Source organism: Eptesicus fuscus, chromosome 6 (genome assembly GCF_027574615.1).
Source record: "Eptesicus fuscus isolate TK198812 chromosome 6, DD_ASM_mEF_20220401, whole genome shotgun sequence".
Classification (NCBI taxonomy): domain Eukaryota; kingdom Metazoa; phylum Chordata; class Mammalia; order Chiroptera; family Vespertilionidae; genus Eptesicus; species Eptesicus fuscus.
In genome coordinates, this window is record NC_072478.1 from 22,653,643 (window position 1) to 22,672,603 (window position 18,961).

At 44.8% G+C, this 18,961-nt stretch overlaps 1 protein-coding gene and 1 non-coding gene across 2 annotated transcripts; both read left to right on the forward strand.

Annotated features, from left to right (window-relative positions):
• The first annotated feature begins 1,073 nt into the window (after positions 1 to 1,073).
• LOC114229567 (zinc finger protein 564-like) lies at positions 1,074 to 18,518 on the forward strand. The gene is made up of 4 exons (XM_054717401.1): positions 1,074 to 1,170; positions 14,616 to 14,742; positions 14,942 to 15,014; positions 15,823 to 18,518. Exons 1-4 carry the CDS (start codon positions 1,168 to 1,170, stop codon positions 16,811 to 16,813), a joined length of 1,194 nt encoding a protein of 397 aa, XP_054573376.1. The 5' UTR covers positions 1,074 to 1,167; the 3' UTR covers positions 16,814 to 18,518.
• On the forward strand, positions 10,506 to 10,639 carry LOC114229569 (small nucleolar RNA SNORA42/SNORA80 family). The gene has a single exon (XR_003615584.2). It is a non-coding gene; the product is annotated as a small nucleolar RNA SNORA42/SNORA80 family (small nucleolar RNA).
• Positions 18,519 to 18,961: the final 443 nt, after the last annotated feature.

Here is an 18,961-nt window from a genome sequence, read left to right on the forward strand (position 1 = left end):
CAGGGATGACATGTCATTTCTGCAGCAGCAGGTTCCTGAAGTTCAGCCGTGTGAGAGAAGAGACCAGTCATGTGCATCTTCCCCAGTGAACATGCATGCTTAGTAGGAGGTCATTTATTTGAGGTTGAGATGAGGAGTTGAGAGATAAAACAAAAAAAACCAGAGGTAGTCCAGACTTTAGGAAATCAGAATGATTTCTAGAAAAAGTGATTTGGAGACTATTGTTTTTGAGATAGCGGTGAAAAGGAAGGTGAAAAAAAAAAAAGATGATGAAATGCAAATATATTCTCCATCTCTCAGTACCTCACGGTGAATGCCCACAGACCTCTCTTCCTGCTGTGAATGGTGACTGATGCTGCTCCTCCCGATGGTGGTCCTCCTGGTAAGCTGAGTCCTGGGTGACACGTGTGCCCTCCTTCCCTCTCTCCATTGAGGTCACCTGTGGGTCTGTGGCTCTGCCCTCAGGCTGCCTGTGTCACATGGCCTCCAGGTTCTTCTGTGTCCCAGGCTCGATGGGGTTATTGCTGCAGTGTGGGTGGGGCTGTTTGTCTGGGATGGCACTACAGGTGAGCACTTCCTCAGGGACTGGAGAGAGGCCATGGGCAGAGCCAGGAAGCTGTGCTTACTCTCTGGAGAGGCTGCCTGGCAGGGAGTGATTCCATGTCCTGAACATTTTCTAAAGTTAACCATTCTAAATTCTCAGAAGTCATTCCTGTCCCCTCTCCCGAAAAGATGGCTTGTTTTTGGTTTCACTGCTCTTTATTGGAACCTTTTGGCAAATGCACACGTCAGAGTCCAGTTGTCAACAAAGATCAAAATGGAGCCAGATTCATTAGGTGCCTTTTAAGTGTGTGTGTTTGCAAGGAAGGACCACTGTTCCCTGGGGACTCTCAGCCATGCCTCTCAGTGCAAACGTCCCTGGACAGATCTGGCTGCTTTGGGCTCAGGCCTGTGCACCTCAGACGCTAGGGGGCGATGTCTGCTAAGTGTCTGTCATCTGAGCTGGGCGCCAGGTGGGTGGGGCTACGCTCTGCTACCACCCGGATGTTCCTCTCCCTTCAGCTGCCCTGGGATCCCATCTCCCTTGTTCTGTCCTCATCTGTGGAGCTGCGGTCTGTGAGGTGGTGGGAGCCGCAGGCGGGACTCAGGGGGCCCAGGAAACCAGAAATGGTGAGTGTGTGGCCGGGCGCGGAGACGGGGAGGAGGGGCGGGTGGAGCCGCCGGGGCGGGACCGTCTCTCCTCGGTCAGGTCCGGGGCCTGCGGACCCCAGGCGCCCGGGGGCTCCGCTGAAACCGCAGGCCCCTCGGGCTCGCAGTGTGGGCCCAGCCGGGACCCGGGGTCCGGTTTGTCCCCGCGGCAGGGCCTTCGGCTGCGGAGCGAGTCTGGGCAGCTCTGCACCCACATCCGGCGGCTCCGCAGTTGGTGCGGTGACCACGGGGAGGGTCAGTGGGGACAGTGGGGACTCGGTCTCCGCGGTTCTTGCCTGGGAGGAGCTGTGGTCTGTGGGGCCCCTGTCCCTCCTTTCTCCCCAGAAGGATCCCGTTTTCTCCTGAGTTTTGATGTTTGTGGAGCAGGCTCTCAAGTCCACCCTCTGTCCCCCAGGCCCTGCTCTGCAGCCAATGCCTGCATTTCCAGTCTCTCCCCCGAATTCTAAACGATATGTTCCCTTCTCTGAGTCACAGCATCTTTATCAGCTATTTGTTTTGTGGTGCTTTTCAAACGGTTAAAAACAAAATTCAGCTGAGTAAGTGGAAGGTCTAACTGGCTTGATTCCCATCCACGAAAGGGGCCGCATCCCATCTCGTAAATAGAATCTGAGCAGCTGTTCAAAATGGAAGGCGTTTACAATAGGCAGAAAGGAGGCGTCGTTAAGAAGTTCAAGTAGGCCCTAACCGGTTTGCTGAGTGGATAGAGCGTTGGCCCGCGGACTGTAAAGGTCCCTGGTTGGATCCTGGTCAAGGGCATGTGCCTTGGTTGCGGGCACATCCCCAGTGGGAGGTGTGCAGGAGGCAGCTGATTGATGTTTCTGACTCTCTCTCCCTCTCCTTCCTCTCTGTAAAAAATCAATAAAAATATATTTTTTAAAAAAAGGAGGTTAAAGTAGTGTTTCAGGCAGGGTCCCCTTTCCTTAGGGGAAGGAACAGCAGGAGGCTTTTAGTCGGATTAGTATTGAACAGCAAGTTGCAGAGTGATTGGGTTAATATTTTACTCCTGGGAGAGGTTGAAACTGCAGTTACATTCAGGCATGCACCCCTGAACCTGGGGAGTACATCTTGGCCTGGAGGTCAATTCCTCCCAGTGATACCAACAGCAATCAGGGCTTAACTACAACAAGACTGTGCAAACAGCCCACAAAGGGGTGTTTTTGCTTCCTTGTACTTCAAATCTTTGACTTGATTCTAGTCTACTGTTGAATCTCTGTATATTATTTTTAAAAATATTTTTTTATTGATTTTTTTACAGAGAGGAAGGGAGAAGAATAAAGAGTTAGAAACATTGATGAGAGAAAAACACCAATCAGCTGCCTCCTGCACACCTCCCACTGGGGATGTGCCCACAACCAAGGTACATGACCTTGACCGGGATCGAACCTGGGACCTTTCAGTCTGCAGGCTGACGCTCTATCCACTGAGCCAAACCAGTTAGGGCTGTATATTATTCTTTATTTCAGTCAGTGTATGCTTAATTTCTGACTGGTCCTTTTTCATTTTTTTGGCATTCTCACTAAGATCCTTGAAGGTCTCACTAAGCTCCTCAGAGGTTTCTAGAAGATTCTTGAGTAACCTTATAACTATGGTTTTGAACTCAATATCCAGTAGTTTGCTTGCTTCCATTTCTTTCATTTGTGACATTTTTCTTTGTCTCTGCATTTTGGCTGCTTCCCTGTGTTTGTTTCTATGTATTGGGTAGCTGCTAAGTCTCCTTAAGTTGATAGAGTGGCCTTGTGTAGTTGGTGTCCTATAGGGCCCAGTGGCTCAGCCTCCCCAGTCATCTGAGGTGGACGCTCTTGGTGCACCCCTTTGTGGGCTGTTTGCATAGTCTTGTTGTAGTTAAGCCTTGATTGCTGCTGGTATCACTGGGAGGAATTGACCTCCAGGCCAATTGGCTATGAGGACCAGCTGTGTCTATAATGGAAGAGCTGCTGTGCTGGAGACACCCTTATGGGGCAGGACTTGCTTCAGTAGGGCTTTGGTGCTCACTGAGTCTGCCCGTTGAGTGTGTCACTTATGGATGTGAAGAGTTGTAATCTAGTATGGTCTCACACTGACCACTGGGTACACTGGCTCATGGCTCTCCACGGAGGTGCAAATTCAGCCACTGCCTGGGGCCACCCAGCAGGAGCTACTGAGAGATCTGCAGATTCTTCCTCTTTGTATCGGGTTTGGAAGTGCCCAGATGAGGCCCAGCTGTGTAGCAAGGCAGGCTGCTGCTGCTTCTTCCTGTTTGACAGGTTTTAGGCTAAGAAAGGACAGGCCATTCATATGCAAAAGCCACTGCACACAGTTTGGGTGGGGCGGGGTCTCAGGGAATCTCCTAGGCGGAGCAATGGCTGCCAGTCAGCCCTGCACCGGAGAGATCCCAGCGCAGGAAAAATGACTGCTGTGAACACCTCCTTCTGAAAGAAAGCCGCCCTCCCATTCCTGTCCCAATGCCAGACAGTCCAGTTTCTCCCGTATGTGTCTGGGTCCCCCAGAGTCTTTCCCGGAACTGGAGTTCAGAGCAAGCGGGAGCTTGTATCTCCTTCTCAATTAAAAAAGCAGCACACCCGGGTGCCAGCCCGTTCCGCGCCTTGCACCTCCTACCAGTCTCAATGCGCTTTCTTCTTTACCTCTAGTTGTAGAACTTCCACTCAGCCAGCTTTCCCGTGGTTCTGTATGATAGTTGTTCTGTCTTTTAGTTATAATTTTTATGTGGTTGTGAGAAGCAGCAAGTACAGGTGTTTACCTATGCCGCCATTTTGGTTCCCTCTAAGTTTTGGTTTTGATGGTGTGACTTAGTACAAGTGATCCATTGTGGGCCTGTTGTCTCTCTTTTTTTTTTTTTTTTAATTGATTTTTTTACAGAGAGGAAGAGAGAAGGATAGCGAGTTAGAAACATCGATGAGAGAGAAACATCGATCAGCTGCCTCCTGCACACCCCCTACTGGGGATGTGCCCGCAACCAAGGTACATGCCCTTGACCGGAATCGAACCTGGGACCCTTGAGTCCGCAGGCCGACGCTCTATCCACTGAGCCAAACCGGTTTTGGCGGGCCTGTTGTCTCTTATTGATTGATTGATTATATATTTTTATTGTTGATAGGATTATAGACTAGAGGCTCAGTGCATGAATTCATGCACGGGTGGGATCCAGCTGGCCCAGCCCCAATCAGGTGGATCCGGGCTGGGCCTGTTGGGAAGAGGAGATGGCAGTAGGTTGGCTGGCCAGCCTGCTCTGATCAGGGCAATCAGGGCCAGGCTGGTAGGGGGAGAGGCCGAGAGTGATTGGCCGGGGGGGCCCCGATTGGGTGGAGGGTTCTGATTGGGGGTGGGGCCGGCCATGGGGAGGGGCTGTGGGCAGTGGGCCGGCATGCCACACCTCTGAATGGGGTGGGGGGCTGATTGGGGGTCAGTGGCCGGGGGAAGGGCTGTAAGAGGTTGGCCGGCCAGTCCCACCCCCAATTGGTGGGGAGGGGGCCAATCGGGGGCAGAGCTGGTTGGGGAGGAGCCACAGGCCAATCAGGGTGGTGGGGGCTGATTGGGGGTGGGGCTGGCCATGGGGAGGGGCCATGGGTGGTTGGCCAGCCAGTCCTGCCCCTAATCAGAGTAGAGGGGCCGATTGGGGTTGGAGCTGACTGGGGGGAGGGGCCGCGGGCCGATTGGGGTGGTGGGGGCTCATCGGGGGCGGGGCCAGCCAGAGGGAGGGTCCACAGGTGGTTGGCTGGCCGGCCCTGCCCCGATTGGGGGTGGGGGGGCGATCAGGGGTGGGACCTGCTGGGGAGAGGGGCTGTGAGATCAGGGGTAGGGCCAGCCGCGGGGAGGGGCCGCAGGAGATTGGCCAGCTGGCCCCATCCCCTGATCGGGCCGGTTCGCTGGCTGCAGTGGGCGTCATAATGATTGGTTGTTCCGGTTGTTCCGGCTTTCAGGTGACTGGCTTTTTATATATATAGATACCTCCCATTCCCCACCCCCCACCATACCTCCCTTCTCCCAGCCCCTACCCACCCACCCCTAGGTCTTCACTACCCTATTTCCTGTGTCCATGGGCTATGCATATAAGTATACTAGAGGCCCGGTGCACAAAATTTGTGCACTCATGGGGGTCCCTCAGCCCAGCCTGTACCCTCTCGCAGTCCGGGAGCCCTCGGGGGATGTCCAACTGATGTGGGGAGCAGGCCTAAGCTGGCAGTTGAACATCTTTAACGCTGTCATGGAGGCAGGAGAGGCTCCCGCCACCGCCACTGCGCTCCTGGCTTCTGGCTGAGTGACACTCTCCTGCATTGAGCGTCTGCCCCCTCGTGGTCAGTGCTTGTCATAGCGACCAGTCGTTCTGCCATTCAGTCGATTTGCATTATTAGCCTTTTATTTTATAGGATAGGATAAGTTCTTTGGTTTATCTCTTCTTGACCCACCAACCCCACATTGAGGTATGTCAGTCTGTTCCATGCCTCCATGCTTTGGGTCTTCTTTTGTTGGTCAATTCATTTTATTCATTAGATTTCACAAATAAGTGAGATTATGTGATATTTGTCTTTCTCAGATTGGTTTATTTCACTTAGCAGGTCCATCCATGCTGTCCCAAAAGGTCAGAGTTCCCTCTTTTAGAGAGAGAGGATGGGAGAGAAACATGGATGTGAGAGCAGAACATCAATTGGCTGCTTCCTGCACACCCCTTATCAGGGATCAAGTGTACAACCCAAGCATGCACCCTGACAGGCAATCAAACCAGCAACCTTTCAGTGCATGGGATGACACTCAACCAACTGAGCCACACTACCCATAGCCTGTTCTCTCCTTGAAAAAAAAAAAATAGTATTTGTTGCCCTAACCCAGTGGTCGGCAAACTGTGGCTCATGAGCCACATGTGGCTCTTTGGCCCCTTGAGTTTTTAGCAAAGGCCAGCTTAGGAGTACCCTAATTGAGTTAATAACAATGTACCTACCTATATAGTTTAAGTTTAAAAAATTTGACTCTCAAAAGAAATTTAAATTGTTGTACTGTTGATATTTGGCTCTGTTGACTAATGAGTTTGCCAACCACTGCCCTAACCAGTTTGGCTCAGTGGATAGAGTGTTGGCCTGCGGACTCATGGGTCCCAGGTTCGATTCCAGTCAAGGGCATGTACCTTGGTTGTGGGCACATACCCAGTAGGGAGTGTGCAGGAGGCAGCTGATCGATGTTTCTAACTCTATCCCTCTCCCTTCCTCTCTGTAAAAAATCAATAAAATATATTTTAAAAAATCTTTGTTGAGAGTATTACAGATGTCCACTTTCTTACTCCATACTGCCCGCCTCCACTCAGTTTCCGCTCCGCCCCAGGCCTTCACCACCCTATTGTCTATGTCCACAGGTATGATCTTTAATTAATCTCTTTCCACCTCCACCCCACCCTTCCCTCTGAGATTCTTCAGTCTATTCCATGCTTTCATGCCTCTGATTCTATTTTATTCATCCAGTTTACTTTGTTCATTTATTTTGATTTTTAGATTCAATTGTTGATAGATATGTATTTATTGCCATTTTATTGTCTCCTCCTTTCCTCTCTTCTTAAAGAAGACCCTTCAACATTTCATGTAATACTGGTTTGGTGATGATAAGCTCCTTTAGCTTTTTCTTGTTTGTAAAGCTCTTTATCAGACCCTCAATTCTAAATGAGAGCTTTGCTGGGGAGAGTCATCTTGGTTGTAGGTCCTTACTATTTATCATTTTGAATATTTCTTGCCACTCCCTTCTGGCTGCAAAGTTTCTGTTGAGAAATCACCTGACAGTCATATGGGTGCTCCCTTGTAGGTCACTAACTGCTTTTCTCTTGCAGCTTTAAGATTCTCTCTTTGCCTTTAACCCTTGGCATTTTAACTATGATGTGTCTTGGTGTGGGCCTCCTTGGGTTCCTCTTGTTTGGGACTCTGTGCTTCTTGGACTTGTAAGTCTATTTCTTTCACCAGGTAGAGGAAGTTTTCTGTCATTATTTCTTCAAATAGGTTTTCAATAGCTTGCTCTCTCTCTTCTCCTTCTGGCACCCCCATAATGCAAATGTTGGTATGCTTGAAGTTTTCCCAGAGGCTCCTTACACTATCTTCATATTTTTGGATTCTTTTTGCTGTTCTGTTTGGGTGTTTTTCACTTCCTCATATTCCAAACCATCAATTTGATTCTCAGAATCCTCTACTCTACTCTTGAATGGCTGTAAATTATTCTTTATTTCAGTTAGTATATGCTTAATTTCTGACTGGTCTTTTTTCATGTCTTTGACATTCTCACTAAGATCCTTGAAAGTCTCATGAAGATCCTTGAGTAATCTTATAACCATGGTTTTGAACTCTGTATCCAGTAGTTTGCTTGCTTCCATTTCTTTCATTTGTGACGTTTCTTTGTCTCTGCATTTTGGCTGCTTGCTTCCCTGTGTTTGTTTCTATGTACTAGGTGAAGGGGATTTATCAGGGTGGGGCAAACAGTGTACTCCAGACTGAGGGAGACTCAGAAATGGCTGCCGGTCAGTCCTGCCACAGGGGAGGTCCCAGCACAGAAACAAGTAATCCCTGCCAGCACCCCTCATTTGGGAGAGAGCCGCCCCCAAGTTCCTGCCCTGATGCCAGACAATCCAGTTCCTCCCATGTGTGTTTAGGTCCCCCAGCACTGGTGCTTGGAAGAAGCAGGACCGTGTAAGTTTGTGCATGGGCCCTTTAAGAGGAACACCTGGGATTCCAGCAACCTCCATGTCACTCAGCCACAATCCCCGCTGGTTTTTACAGCATGTAGTTGTGGGGACTTCTCTTCCCAGCTCTGGAACCCTGGGTTGGGGATCCGGTGTGGGACTGGGACCCCTTGCTCCTCACATGTGGCCTTTGCAGAGATGATCTCCCTCCTGATTAAAACAATGGCACATGTGGGTGTCGGATCAGCTCATTCAGCGCCTCCACCCCTCCTACTAGTCTCAATGTGCTTTCTTCTTTACTTCTATAGTTGTAGAACTTCCATTCAGCCACCTTTCAGATGGTTCTGAATGATGGTTTTTCTGTATTTTTGTTGTAATTTAGATGTGGTTGTGGGAGATGGTGAGTACTGGCATTTACCTGTGCCTCCATCTTGGTTCTCCCTGTTCTCTCCTTTTTAATAAAACAGACTTAGTATTTTAATTGTTTATTATTTTCCCACAGTCAATGAATGGCTATGTTTAAAAGGTTTATTGCATGTGTGTGGATATTTTACATGAGAGAACAGTAGCTGATAACCACGTGGACCTACTTTGCATAAAGTCTTTGTGCCTCTCTTTCGAGAACCTTTCCTGGACACAGACATCCTATGGGAAGTCCTTTGAGTGGAGGTTCCTCTTGGGTAACTTTTCCATGTGTCCTAGGTCAGTGCTGCCTCACCCTGAGTTTGTCACCTTTAAACATTTATTCATTTTATGCTAGTCTGAGGTTTATAATGAAATAAAATGTATTTCATCACTGCAACTTGAAACACAGTATAAAATATTTTAAAATATGCTAGAGACAAGTGGCTTTAGGAGAAATAAAATATTCATTGTTACATCTGATGTATTAAAGTCTTGTTCCCTAGCCGGTTTGGTTCAGTGAGTAGAGCATGGGCCTGTGGACTGAAGGGTTTTGGGGTTGATTCTGGACCAGGGCAGGTACCTCAGTTGCAGGCTCAAATCCCGGCCTTGGTAGGGGCACTTGCAGGAGGCAAGCAATAGATAGTATCTCTCTCACTTCAATGTTTCCCTCTCTCTGTCTCTCCCTCTCCCTTCCACTTTCTCTAAAAATCAATGGAAAAATATCCTCGGGTGAGGATTAGTAAAAAAGAAATAATAAAGTCTTGTTTCCCTTTTTTTACTCTGAGTATGGGTAGGAATAGTAAAAGACCTATTCTTTTATTTTAAGTGAGTCAAATGGATTTTCAGGGCCTAGACCAGTTGTGTAGAAGTATGATTAATAGTTTATAAAATGCCCAGCCAGTGTAGCTCGTGACCAGGAGGTCACAGTTTGATTCCCGGTCAGGGCATATATCTGGGTTTCAGGTTAGATCCACAGTAGGAGGCATGCAGGAGGCAGCCAATCAATGGCTCTCTCTCATCACTGATGTTTCTCTTTTTCCCTCTCCCTTCCTCTCTCTGAAATCAATAAAAACATTTTTCAAAAATAGTTTATAAAACACAATCTTGCCCTGGCTAGTGTGGCTCAGTTGGCTGAGCATTACCCCATGCACCAAAAGGTTGAGGGTCCCATCCCCAGTTGTGGTGTTTATGGGAAGAAACCGATCAATGTTTCTCTGTCACACTGATGTTTCTCTCTCTCCTTTCCCCTTCCTTTCTCTCTAAAAAAATCAAAAACATTTAAAAAAATCTTTCCATCCTATATAATAAAAGGCTAATATGCAAATTGTTCCCTCTGGAGTTCGACCGCTCGCTATGACGTGCGCTGACCATCAGGGGGTGGCACGGAACAAAGGAAGGCCTGGCCAGCAGCCGGCGGGAGGAAGGCCCCAATTGGCCCTGATCGCCAGCCAGGCCCAGGGATCCTACCCATGCACAAATTTCGTGCACCTGGCCTCTAGTGGAAACAATAATTAATGAACTTTTTTTTTTTTTGGGGGGGGGGGGGCAATGCAATAGATATTTGTGGATTTTCTTGTTGAGCTAGAAAAGTGCCTTACAATTTTTCCCCTCCTTGACACATAAGCACTGGTGGGGGTATTTGTAAAAATACATGTATGTATATTTTTATTTATCTGTATTGTTGAAAATATAGATGTCCCCCTTGTTATTTTATTATTTACTAGAGGCCTGGTGCACAACATTCATGCACTTGAGGGGGGTCTCTCAGCCCAGCCTGTGCCCTCTCGCAGTCCGGGACCCCCGAGGGATCCTTAGCGCTGCCACAGAGGCGGGAGATGCTCCTGCCACTGCCGCTGCACTCACCAGCCATGAGCCCAGCTTCTGGTTGAGTGGTGCTCCCCCTGTGGGAGTGCACTGACCATCAGGTGGCAGCTCCTGCATTGAGCATCTGCCCCCTGGTGGTCAGTGTGCGTCATAGCAACTGGTCGTTCTGCTGTTTGGTCAACTTGCATATTAGCCTTTTATTATATAGGATTTCAGAGAGAAAGGGAGAGGCAAAGAGAGATAAAAACGTCAATGATGAGAGAGAATCACTGATTGGCCGCCTCCTCCATGCCCCCTACTGGGGATGGAGCCTGCAACCTGGGCATGTGTCCTGACCAGGAATCGAACCGTGACCTCCTGGTTCATGGGTCAACACTCAACTACTGAGCCACACCGGCCAGGCTAAACACTATTTAAATGACTGTGGTAGATTGTATGGTGGGCCCTCTCTGTGGGCTTCTCATAGTGTACCCATGCCAGAGTAAATTGCTGCCTCGAACCATTGCCCAGCCTCCTTACCTGTGGGCTGTCAGCACTGAAGAGGGTTGTACAGTATGGGGAAAAAAAAAAGACTTTGGTAGATTGTTGGAACACTGGCAATGTGTCATTTAAAATATCAGTGGCGGTCCAGAGCAGCCTCAGTATGGAGCAGAGGCCTAAGGCCAGTATTTAAAGCTCAGGAAGGTTCCCAACCCTGAGCCTTCAAAGGGAAGTAATTGAAGGCCCCTGAGTTTTTCTGGGGAGCCTCTCCCTTTAGGTGTCCTACCTGATCACACCCACCATGGAAGAAGCCTCTACTGTGAGAAGCTATAGCCCTGGAAAGCTGGGGATGCGCGTGCACATGAGGGAGGGCATGGTGCCCCTTCTGAGGTTTTAGTTGTGGTTCCCGGGGCCTTTTTCTAGACATAGATTGGAGTTTTGCATCCACAGTGTAATTGCACTCAGAGTGTATGTAATTCATGCACATTGAGAAAGTCTGGGAAAGTCAGGGGTCTTTGTCTTGGGTTAGGGATTGTCAGTTTGGGAGTTCGTTTGGGTCAGAACCTTACACTGAATCCAGCAGTATTTTCTCACTGAGCTGAAGCCAGAGCGGCTGCAGTTTCGTTATTCCCTGGGAAGAGAAGCTCCCAGAGTTCATTCTGGGGGTTGCTCAGGTGTCCTTTCACCCCTTCACCAGTGACTGTCCCACTGTTTTCAGACAAAGTGGATGGTCCTCTTCCCCACTGGCTGCTGCCAGGAGTTGAGTTCTTATGATATCTTAAGAAAAATAACTTTCTGAGACTCACAGGGAGAATGAGTGATTTTTATTTGCGATGAATTATATCCCTGAGTTTCTAAAGTCCCATCTCCCTTAGTCCAGTCGTAGAAGAAGTGTAGCTTGGGTTTCAGTAAAAGCCACTTTCCAGAGTTTCCATTCTATGTTGCAGCTGGGTCCAGTACAGCATTAGGCTAGCTGCAGTCCACTAGTCCAGTGGTCGGCAAACTCATTAGTCAACAGAGCCAAATATCAACAGTACAACGATTGAAATTTCTTTTGAGAGCCAAATTTTTTAAACTTAAACTATATAGGTAGGTACATTGTTATGAACTTAATTAGGGTACTCCTAAGCTGGCCTTTGCTAAAAACTCAAGGGGCCAAAGAGCCGCATGTGGCTCGCGAGCCACAGTTTGCTGACCACTGCACTAGTCCATTGTGAGAGAGGTTCCACATGGCTGTGGGCCACATAGGAGAATGCCAGAGAGCACGCCCCAAGCAACAGGAGCCCCAAGGGTCCTGAAGGCACAAGAGAGGGAATTTCTCTGTTCAGGGATCTTCAGGGGATTAACTATCCCAAATCTTCATGTGCTTGCAGTGCCCATGCCCATTCTGGCCAATTCTTTGTTCCCAGGTAAGACTGACAGACAAGTACCTTTCCTATTTCACCCCACCTTTACTGGGCATGCATCTATCTTCCCTTTGTCTGGTTCCCTTCCCTCAGGATATGCCTATAATGCCTGGCCTTCCCTTTGCTCCAATTGTATTATTAATAACAATGGTTATTACAACAGTATCATTCCCACTCCCCTGAGAGAAAAGGAACCTCTTTGTAATCTTACAAAAGAAAAATGGACTAAGGTCTCCATCTCTTGCAACTGCTTCCTGCTGTCGAGGAACATAGTCTTGCCTCTCCCAAGGCTCAGAGGTTCTCCCTGTCTGACCAGGAAGGAGGTAGCTAAAGGGACAGCGAATCTTCATGTAGGGATTCTATAAAGTCCAGGTCATTCTGGTGTCCCTGGGAGGTGACATAGGCAATTTCTAGGAGGCTGGTTCATTGGACAAGCTGGCATTCTTGTTCTGTTCTAGAAATGACAGACTTGACAAGAAGGTTAACAGGCACAATTCAAAGGTGAGGAGACTAAACGTCTAGTGACAGGTAAGAACCCATGTGGTAAAGGGGAAGATTAACTTACAGTGTCCCCAATTAAGTTGGGGGAATAACTTCCCTGGCGGCAGGTGTGTTGCACCTGTCTGAAGCTCTGTCCGTCATACTTAACGCATTGCGGATGGATCACGAGAATTTTTGTGTTTCCATTCTAAGGCTTGAGGCCAATCACAAGAATTCTTTAAAAAGGTATTAGCTTGTAAGAACATGTAATAAATAGCTTCAAAATGCAATGAGTCTTTAATTTTAAAGCATGCCTTTAACATTTATGTAAAACGTTTTTTATACTCGTTCATTAGAAACTTACCTGGCCACTGGGTAAAGCTAGCAATAAAACTACTGGTCCACAATGTGTTAACTCACATTAAGCTAAGGGAAATCTTCTCAGACTTACCTAGTAAGAAACTATGAGCCTTTTCTGTCTGAACCCTTTGGACAGAAAAGGGAAAGTCGTTTCTGGTGAAGCCGATAGACTGTCCATACTTCATTGACTCAGCTGTAAGTCCAAACCATTGACTCATTTTCAGGACACAGTGATTCAGATGGCTTCTAAGAGAGGCCTATATTGTGTGAGCAAGTAATCAGGTAAATAAGGACATGGGCATACATTCTATGAAAATAGAAGAGCACAAAACACATAAATGCATGCAGCAAATCATAAACTAAGTGAAAAGATTTCCATATATAAGGCTTCTGCTGGAATGAAATCACACCATGACAATCTGATAGATTGAAGGTAAAACATCTCTGGTGATGTCAACAGGGCTGAGGCATGTATGGCATACACAAACATAGCCTTTCAAACAATACTTTGAAGACAGTTCATTGCATTGGAGTCCAATATTCCCAATTGTGATTTCCACTGAAACGCAAATTTTCTCCCTAAAATTACCCTCATTTTCAAAGAGATCACATGAAATCCAGTTTTAGTTTAGACTGATTGTTTGCATAAGCACAACAAGAATAGCAACTGATCAAATCAATCACATGGGCTCTTTCAAATTTGCTTTGCTTAATTTTTCACAAGGAATCTTTAGATTGACCTTTAGTGAGCAGTCAGCCCCTCAGGAGGAGAAGTCAAGCCACAGTTGGCATTAGGCTGAGCCTGGAATACCTGTAGGTATTCAAACCTGAATTGTAGGTTTGGGTCAAGTCCTCAAGTCCTTGACATCCATGAAGGTGTCTTGAGGTTCCTTCCTTGCCATCTTTCAGGAAAACAACCTTCATACTTTACCTGGAAAGACTGTGATGAACCACATGACCAAGCAAGGTATTAGGTCATTTCTGCAAGTGACTTTTGATTGGCTGATCAGCTTCAGGAGTCATTCTCAATTCCTTAAGGCTTTCTGGTGACAACCAGAATCCAGGCATGTCTCTCTTGGACATGGCATTCCAAAGTCTTGGTCAATAGGGCCACATAGTTTGAGACTGGTCTTATTGGATTAATGCAAAGAAATATACTGCCATGACTCACTCATTAAGAATTGCCAAAATCTGGGGGGATCAGGTAGGGAGAAAAAAGGTAAAAGTAAGCAATTAGCATTCCCTAAATTGGCAAACACATTTTAGCCTGGCCAGCATGGTTCAGTGGTTGAGTGTCGGCCGATGAACCAGGAGGTCATGTTTTGATTTCCGGTCAGGACATATGCCCGGGTTGCAGGCTCAATCCCCAGTGTGGTGCATGCAGGAGGCAGCCAATCAGTGATTCTATCTCATCATTGATGTTTCTATCTCTCCCTCCCTCTTCCTTTTTAAAATCCATACAAATATATATTAAAATACAACTAAATATATTTTTTAAAAAGATGTGTTTTCTCACAGTAATTGATATACTTAATATAGGAATATTATGTTATTTGAATTTTTCCAAAGTGGTCTTTACTCTGACATTAGAGAGTAATAAAGACTTGAAGTGATCACAATAAATCATATCAATAAATTCCATGTGTTCATGAGGAACTGAGTGTGGCCAATAAATAATAATAGTATGACAAGCAAGTCATAGAATGAATGTTGGGGACCTCGTGTCCTATGTGAACTTCTTATGAAATATGTATAGATCCCCAGTGCTGTGTGTCTCATCCATGTACATATGTGGGATGTTTTAGGACTCAGTGGCCTTTGAGGATGTTAATGTGGAGTTCACCATGGAGGAGTGGGCTTTCCTGGATCCGACCCAGAAGAAACTCTACACAGATGTGATGCTGGAAACCTTCTGGAACCTGGCATCAGTAGGTAGTGATGACAACTTTTTACTTATTTAGTCAATTAGAAAACTATGTTGCTTGCTCATCAGTGCTGCTTCAAGAACTGAAATGTGGAAAGGGAATACATTGATAATTAAACTAGGCATGATCACAGCTCATCATGGACCTAAAATCTAACCATTTTTAATACTAGTATTTTAAAATAATTTATGATGCTTTTTTTCTAGCATGTATTTTAGAAGAAAAATGTGAAGACCATGACAGTGAAGATCAGTATGAACATCATGGAATGAATCTTAGGTGAGTCACACTGCCATGAGAAAGCAGTGTTCCACAAGATAATCTTAATATGTGATCAAATATTCCCAGTCAAGGGCAGATACCTGGATTGCAGGTTCAATTCCTGACCCCAATCAGGTTATGTGTGGGAGGCAACCATCAATGTCTCTCTCTCACATCGATCTTTCTCTCTTTATCTCTCTCTCTCTTCCTTCTTTCCTCCTTCCTCTCTACCTTCCACTCTCTCTAAAAATGAATGGGAAAAAAATCCTTTGGTGAGGATTAATAATAATAATAATAATAATAATAATAATAATAATAGATACACATGGGCTCAGTTGGTTGTAGCATCATCCAATATACCAAAAGGTTGCAGATTTGATTCCCTTTCAGGGCACATACCTAAGTTGCAGGTTTGATCCCTGGTAGGGGCACGTACAGGAGGCAACCAATTGATGTTTCTTTCTCACATTGATATTTCTCTCTTTCTCTCTTCTCTCTCTCTCTCTCTCTCTTCTCTCTCTCTCTCTCTCTCTCTCTCTCTCTCTCTCTCTCTTAAACTCAATAAACATATATTCTCAGGTAAGGATTTTTTTAAAAGTACACTTGAAACACTATTCAGAAACACCATTAATGACTATGACTATTTTCATAATATCTATGATTGAGTCCTCCTTCAAGGCTTTTAGTATATCCACGCTCAAACAATCTGAATGTGCAGAAACCCCACACTTTCCTTAAAAATGGTAAAAATTTCACTGTCATACTAGTAATAAATATAACATCATTAATAAGCAAAGTATTAATAATATGCTTCTGATTTTTACAGCAATCATATGGTAGAGAGCCTCTGTAAATGGAAGGATGGTAGTCAATGCAGAGAAAACTTCAGACAGATTCCAAATCATAATGAAAGGAAGAAAACTCCTACTGAAATACAACTACCCACATCCAGGTTGTGTAGACAAGTCTTCATGCATTATTTATCCTTTAATAATCTCGTGAGCTCTGACACTGGACCCCAACTATACCAGTGTGAGGAGTATGAAGAGAAGCCTTATAAATGTAAGGAATGTGGGAAAGCTTTCAAGCATCTCCGATATATTAATGTACATGAAAAGAAACACAGTGGAGAAAGGCCCTATGAATGTACAAAATGTGGTAAAGCCTACAGGTATTTAAGTAACTTATGTCGACATGTAAGAACTCATACTCAAGAGAAATTCTATGAGTGTAAGAAGTGTGGGAAAGCCTGGAGTTCTCTCCTCATATTTCAAAGACACATGATCAAGCACACTAGAGATGGACCTTTTAAATGTAAGGAGTGTGGGAAAGAGTTCCGATGTCCAAGAAACTTTCGACATCATGAGATGATACACAATGGAGAAAGGCCCTATGAGTGTAAGGACTGTGCTAAAGCCTTCAGTTCCCTCAAATATCTTAAAAACCATAAAAGGACGCATGATGGGAAGAAGCCTTATCAATGTAAGGAATGTGGTAAAGCTTTCCGTTACCCCACATCCCTTAGAAATCATGAGATAGCTCACACTGGGGAGAAACCCTATGAGTGTAAGCAATGTGGGAAAGCCTTTAGCCGTCTCAGTTACTTTCAAGTTCATGAAAAAACTCATAGTGAAGAGAAACCATATGAGTGTCAACAATGTGGCAAAGCTTTTCGTTCTCTCAAGTCCTCTCGAGTACATGAAAGAACACACAGTGGAGAAAAGCCCTACGAATGTATAGAATGTGGTAAAATCTTCAGTTACTCAAGCAGTTTACATAAGCATTTGAAAACACACTCTAGAGATAAACCCTGTTAATGTAAAGAATGTGGGAGAGCCTTATTTTATCTTTCAGCTGTGCAATCACATATGATGCTCCAGATTGGGGATGGGCCCTAGAAATGTCAGGAGGGTTAGAAAGCATTCATTTCTTCCAGTGTATTATATGGAATGAAAGAACTCACACTGAAGAGAGGACTTGTCAATATAAAGATTGTAGAAAAGCCTTGGGTTGCCCTAGTTCTTATAAAATCATGCCCAAGAATAAGTCTACGAAGATAAGGAATGTGGGAGAGCCTTTCTTGGACATGTAAGAACGTACATGGAGAGAGAGTGTATAAATATAGAGAATGTGCAAGAGCCTTCAGCTGTCCCCTTTTTCTTGGAAAGGCCATGAAAAAAACTCAAAAGTGGAGAGAATTCTATTGAATGTAAACGATGTAGGAAAACCTTCATTTAGCCTCATATCCCCACAATGCCATGTGAGAATGTACACAGAATAGGAATTGTATAATGCTAGTGAAGACAAACTTTTAACAAATACATTCAGAGGCGCTTGTAAACTGCACTGGAAGGCAATCATATTGCTGTAACTAGTACATGTAAGCCAGGTGCAAATTAATTCCTATACTTCCAAAAATTCACAACATGAAAGAAATGCTATAAGCATTTAGACATTTATGGTCATTAACACTGACTCATTCTTAAAATGATTCTCTGTAGTACGGAATTCTACTTTTGCAAGTAGAGGTTATATAATTCTGTAGAAAAAACTCTTTAAGCCAGAGTTTGTAAGTTTAACAGTTTGGTGTTTTTTTGGGTTTTTTTTTTTTTGCCTTTTAGTCAGATAATAAACATTTATTTTTATTACATCCATGGGTGAATGGAAGTGGTTTACTAATATGCAAGTGGGTTTAACTTTTATGTAATTTTTGTAATTGTTCTGTAAGGAAAGGAACATTGAAAAATGATACTTGGGTATTTGTTCTTTTTCCCTACTGGCCTCCTGTGACAAGTATTGAATAAATATTCCTCACCCATATATATAATCTATTTTAACAGAAAAGTGCCTTTTCATTGGCCTGAAGAGCCTTACTCCATTTTCCTGTAAATATGTTTTTTAGTTTTTCCATTACAGTTGACATTCAGTATTATTTAAGTCAATAAATATTTGCGATACATTTGTACATATGCAAAGTTCATTGTAGAGCCTCATGTGATTTTTTTCCATCTATAGTCCTTCACTTTTGCCTGGGTTTGGACTATGAAGTTTTCATTAAGAAAAGAATACCTGTGATTGGACAATAAGATTTAGAGGCAGAGATGACCCTTCCTGACTCTGTTAGGTCAACATGAGGAATGTTGTGAACTACATTTTCCACAATCTAGTGCCTTTATGGTTCCGTGTTAGAAATCACCAAGGCCTCACTTCCATGAAACTTGAATGCAGAAGTGAAATTGGGTTACACTGGTTTTGAAGCCACGTGTGTAGAGGAGATGGTAATACTTTCAACAATAAAGAATTATTTTAAATAATAAAAATAAAATCTGTGGTCATCAAAAAAAAAAAAAAAATTTATACTTTCAACCTGGCCAGGTAGCTCAGTTGGTTAGTGTTGTCCCAATATACCAGCCAAGTTTACAGGATCAATCCTGGGTCAGGGCACACAGAACCATCAACCAATGAATGCATAAATAAGTGGAACAACAGATTGCTGTTTCTCAGTCTTTCTTCCTTCTTCTAAAATCAATTTTTTTAAAGTAAAAAAAAAAAAAAAGCCATACTCTCTCAACAATAATGGTTTCATTGGAAGAGAAATGCTAACTTTTTTTCTTTCTAGGTTTATGTTCTTTGACAATATTTTATGTTCTTTGACAATATTCCTAAATTCATAAACCTCAGTTGACTCAGAAAGGAGGTAACAAGTGTCATGTCTTTAAAAAAAATTTTTTTAGTCCTCACCTGAGGATATTTTTCTATTGATTTTATTATTTTAGTTTTTCCCCATTAATTTTAGAGAGAGTGGAAGAGAGAGGGAAAGACAGAAATAACGATGTGAGAGAAACATTGATTGGTTGCCTCCTGCAGGAGAAGCCTGCAAACGAGGTACATGCCCTTGACTGGAATGGAACCTGGGACCTTTAGGTCTGCCAGCTGATGCTCTATCCATGGAGCCAAACTGGCTA

Coding starts and splice junctions, on each gene's coding strand:
- LOC114229567 (XM_054717401.1), top strand. Junction 14,743..14,941: donor CTGGAACCTGGCATCAGTAG/GTAGTGATGACA, acceptor CTTTTTTTCTAG/CATGTATTTTAGAAGAAAAA. Junction 15,015..15,822: donor CATCATGGAATGAATCTTAG/GTGAGTCACACT, acceptor TGATTTTTACAG/CAATCATATGGTAGAGAGCC.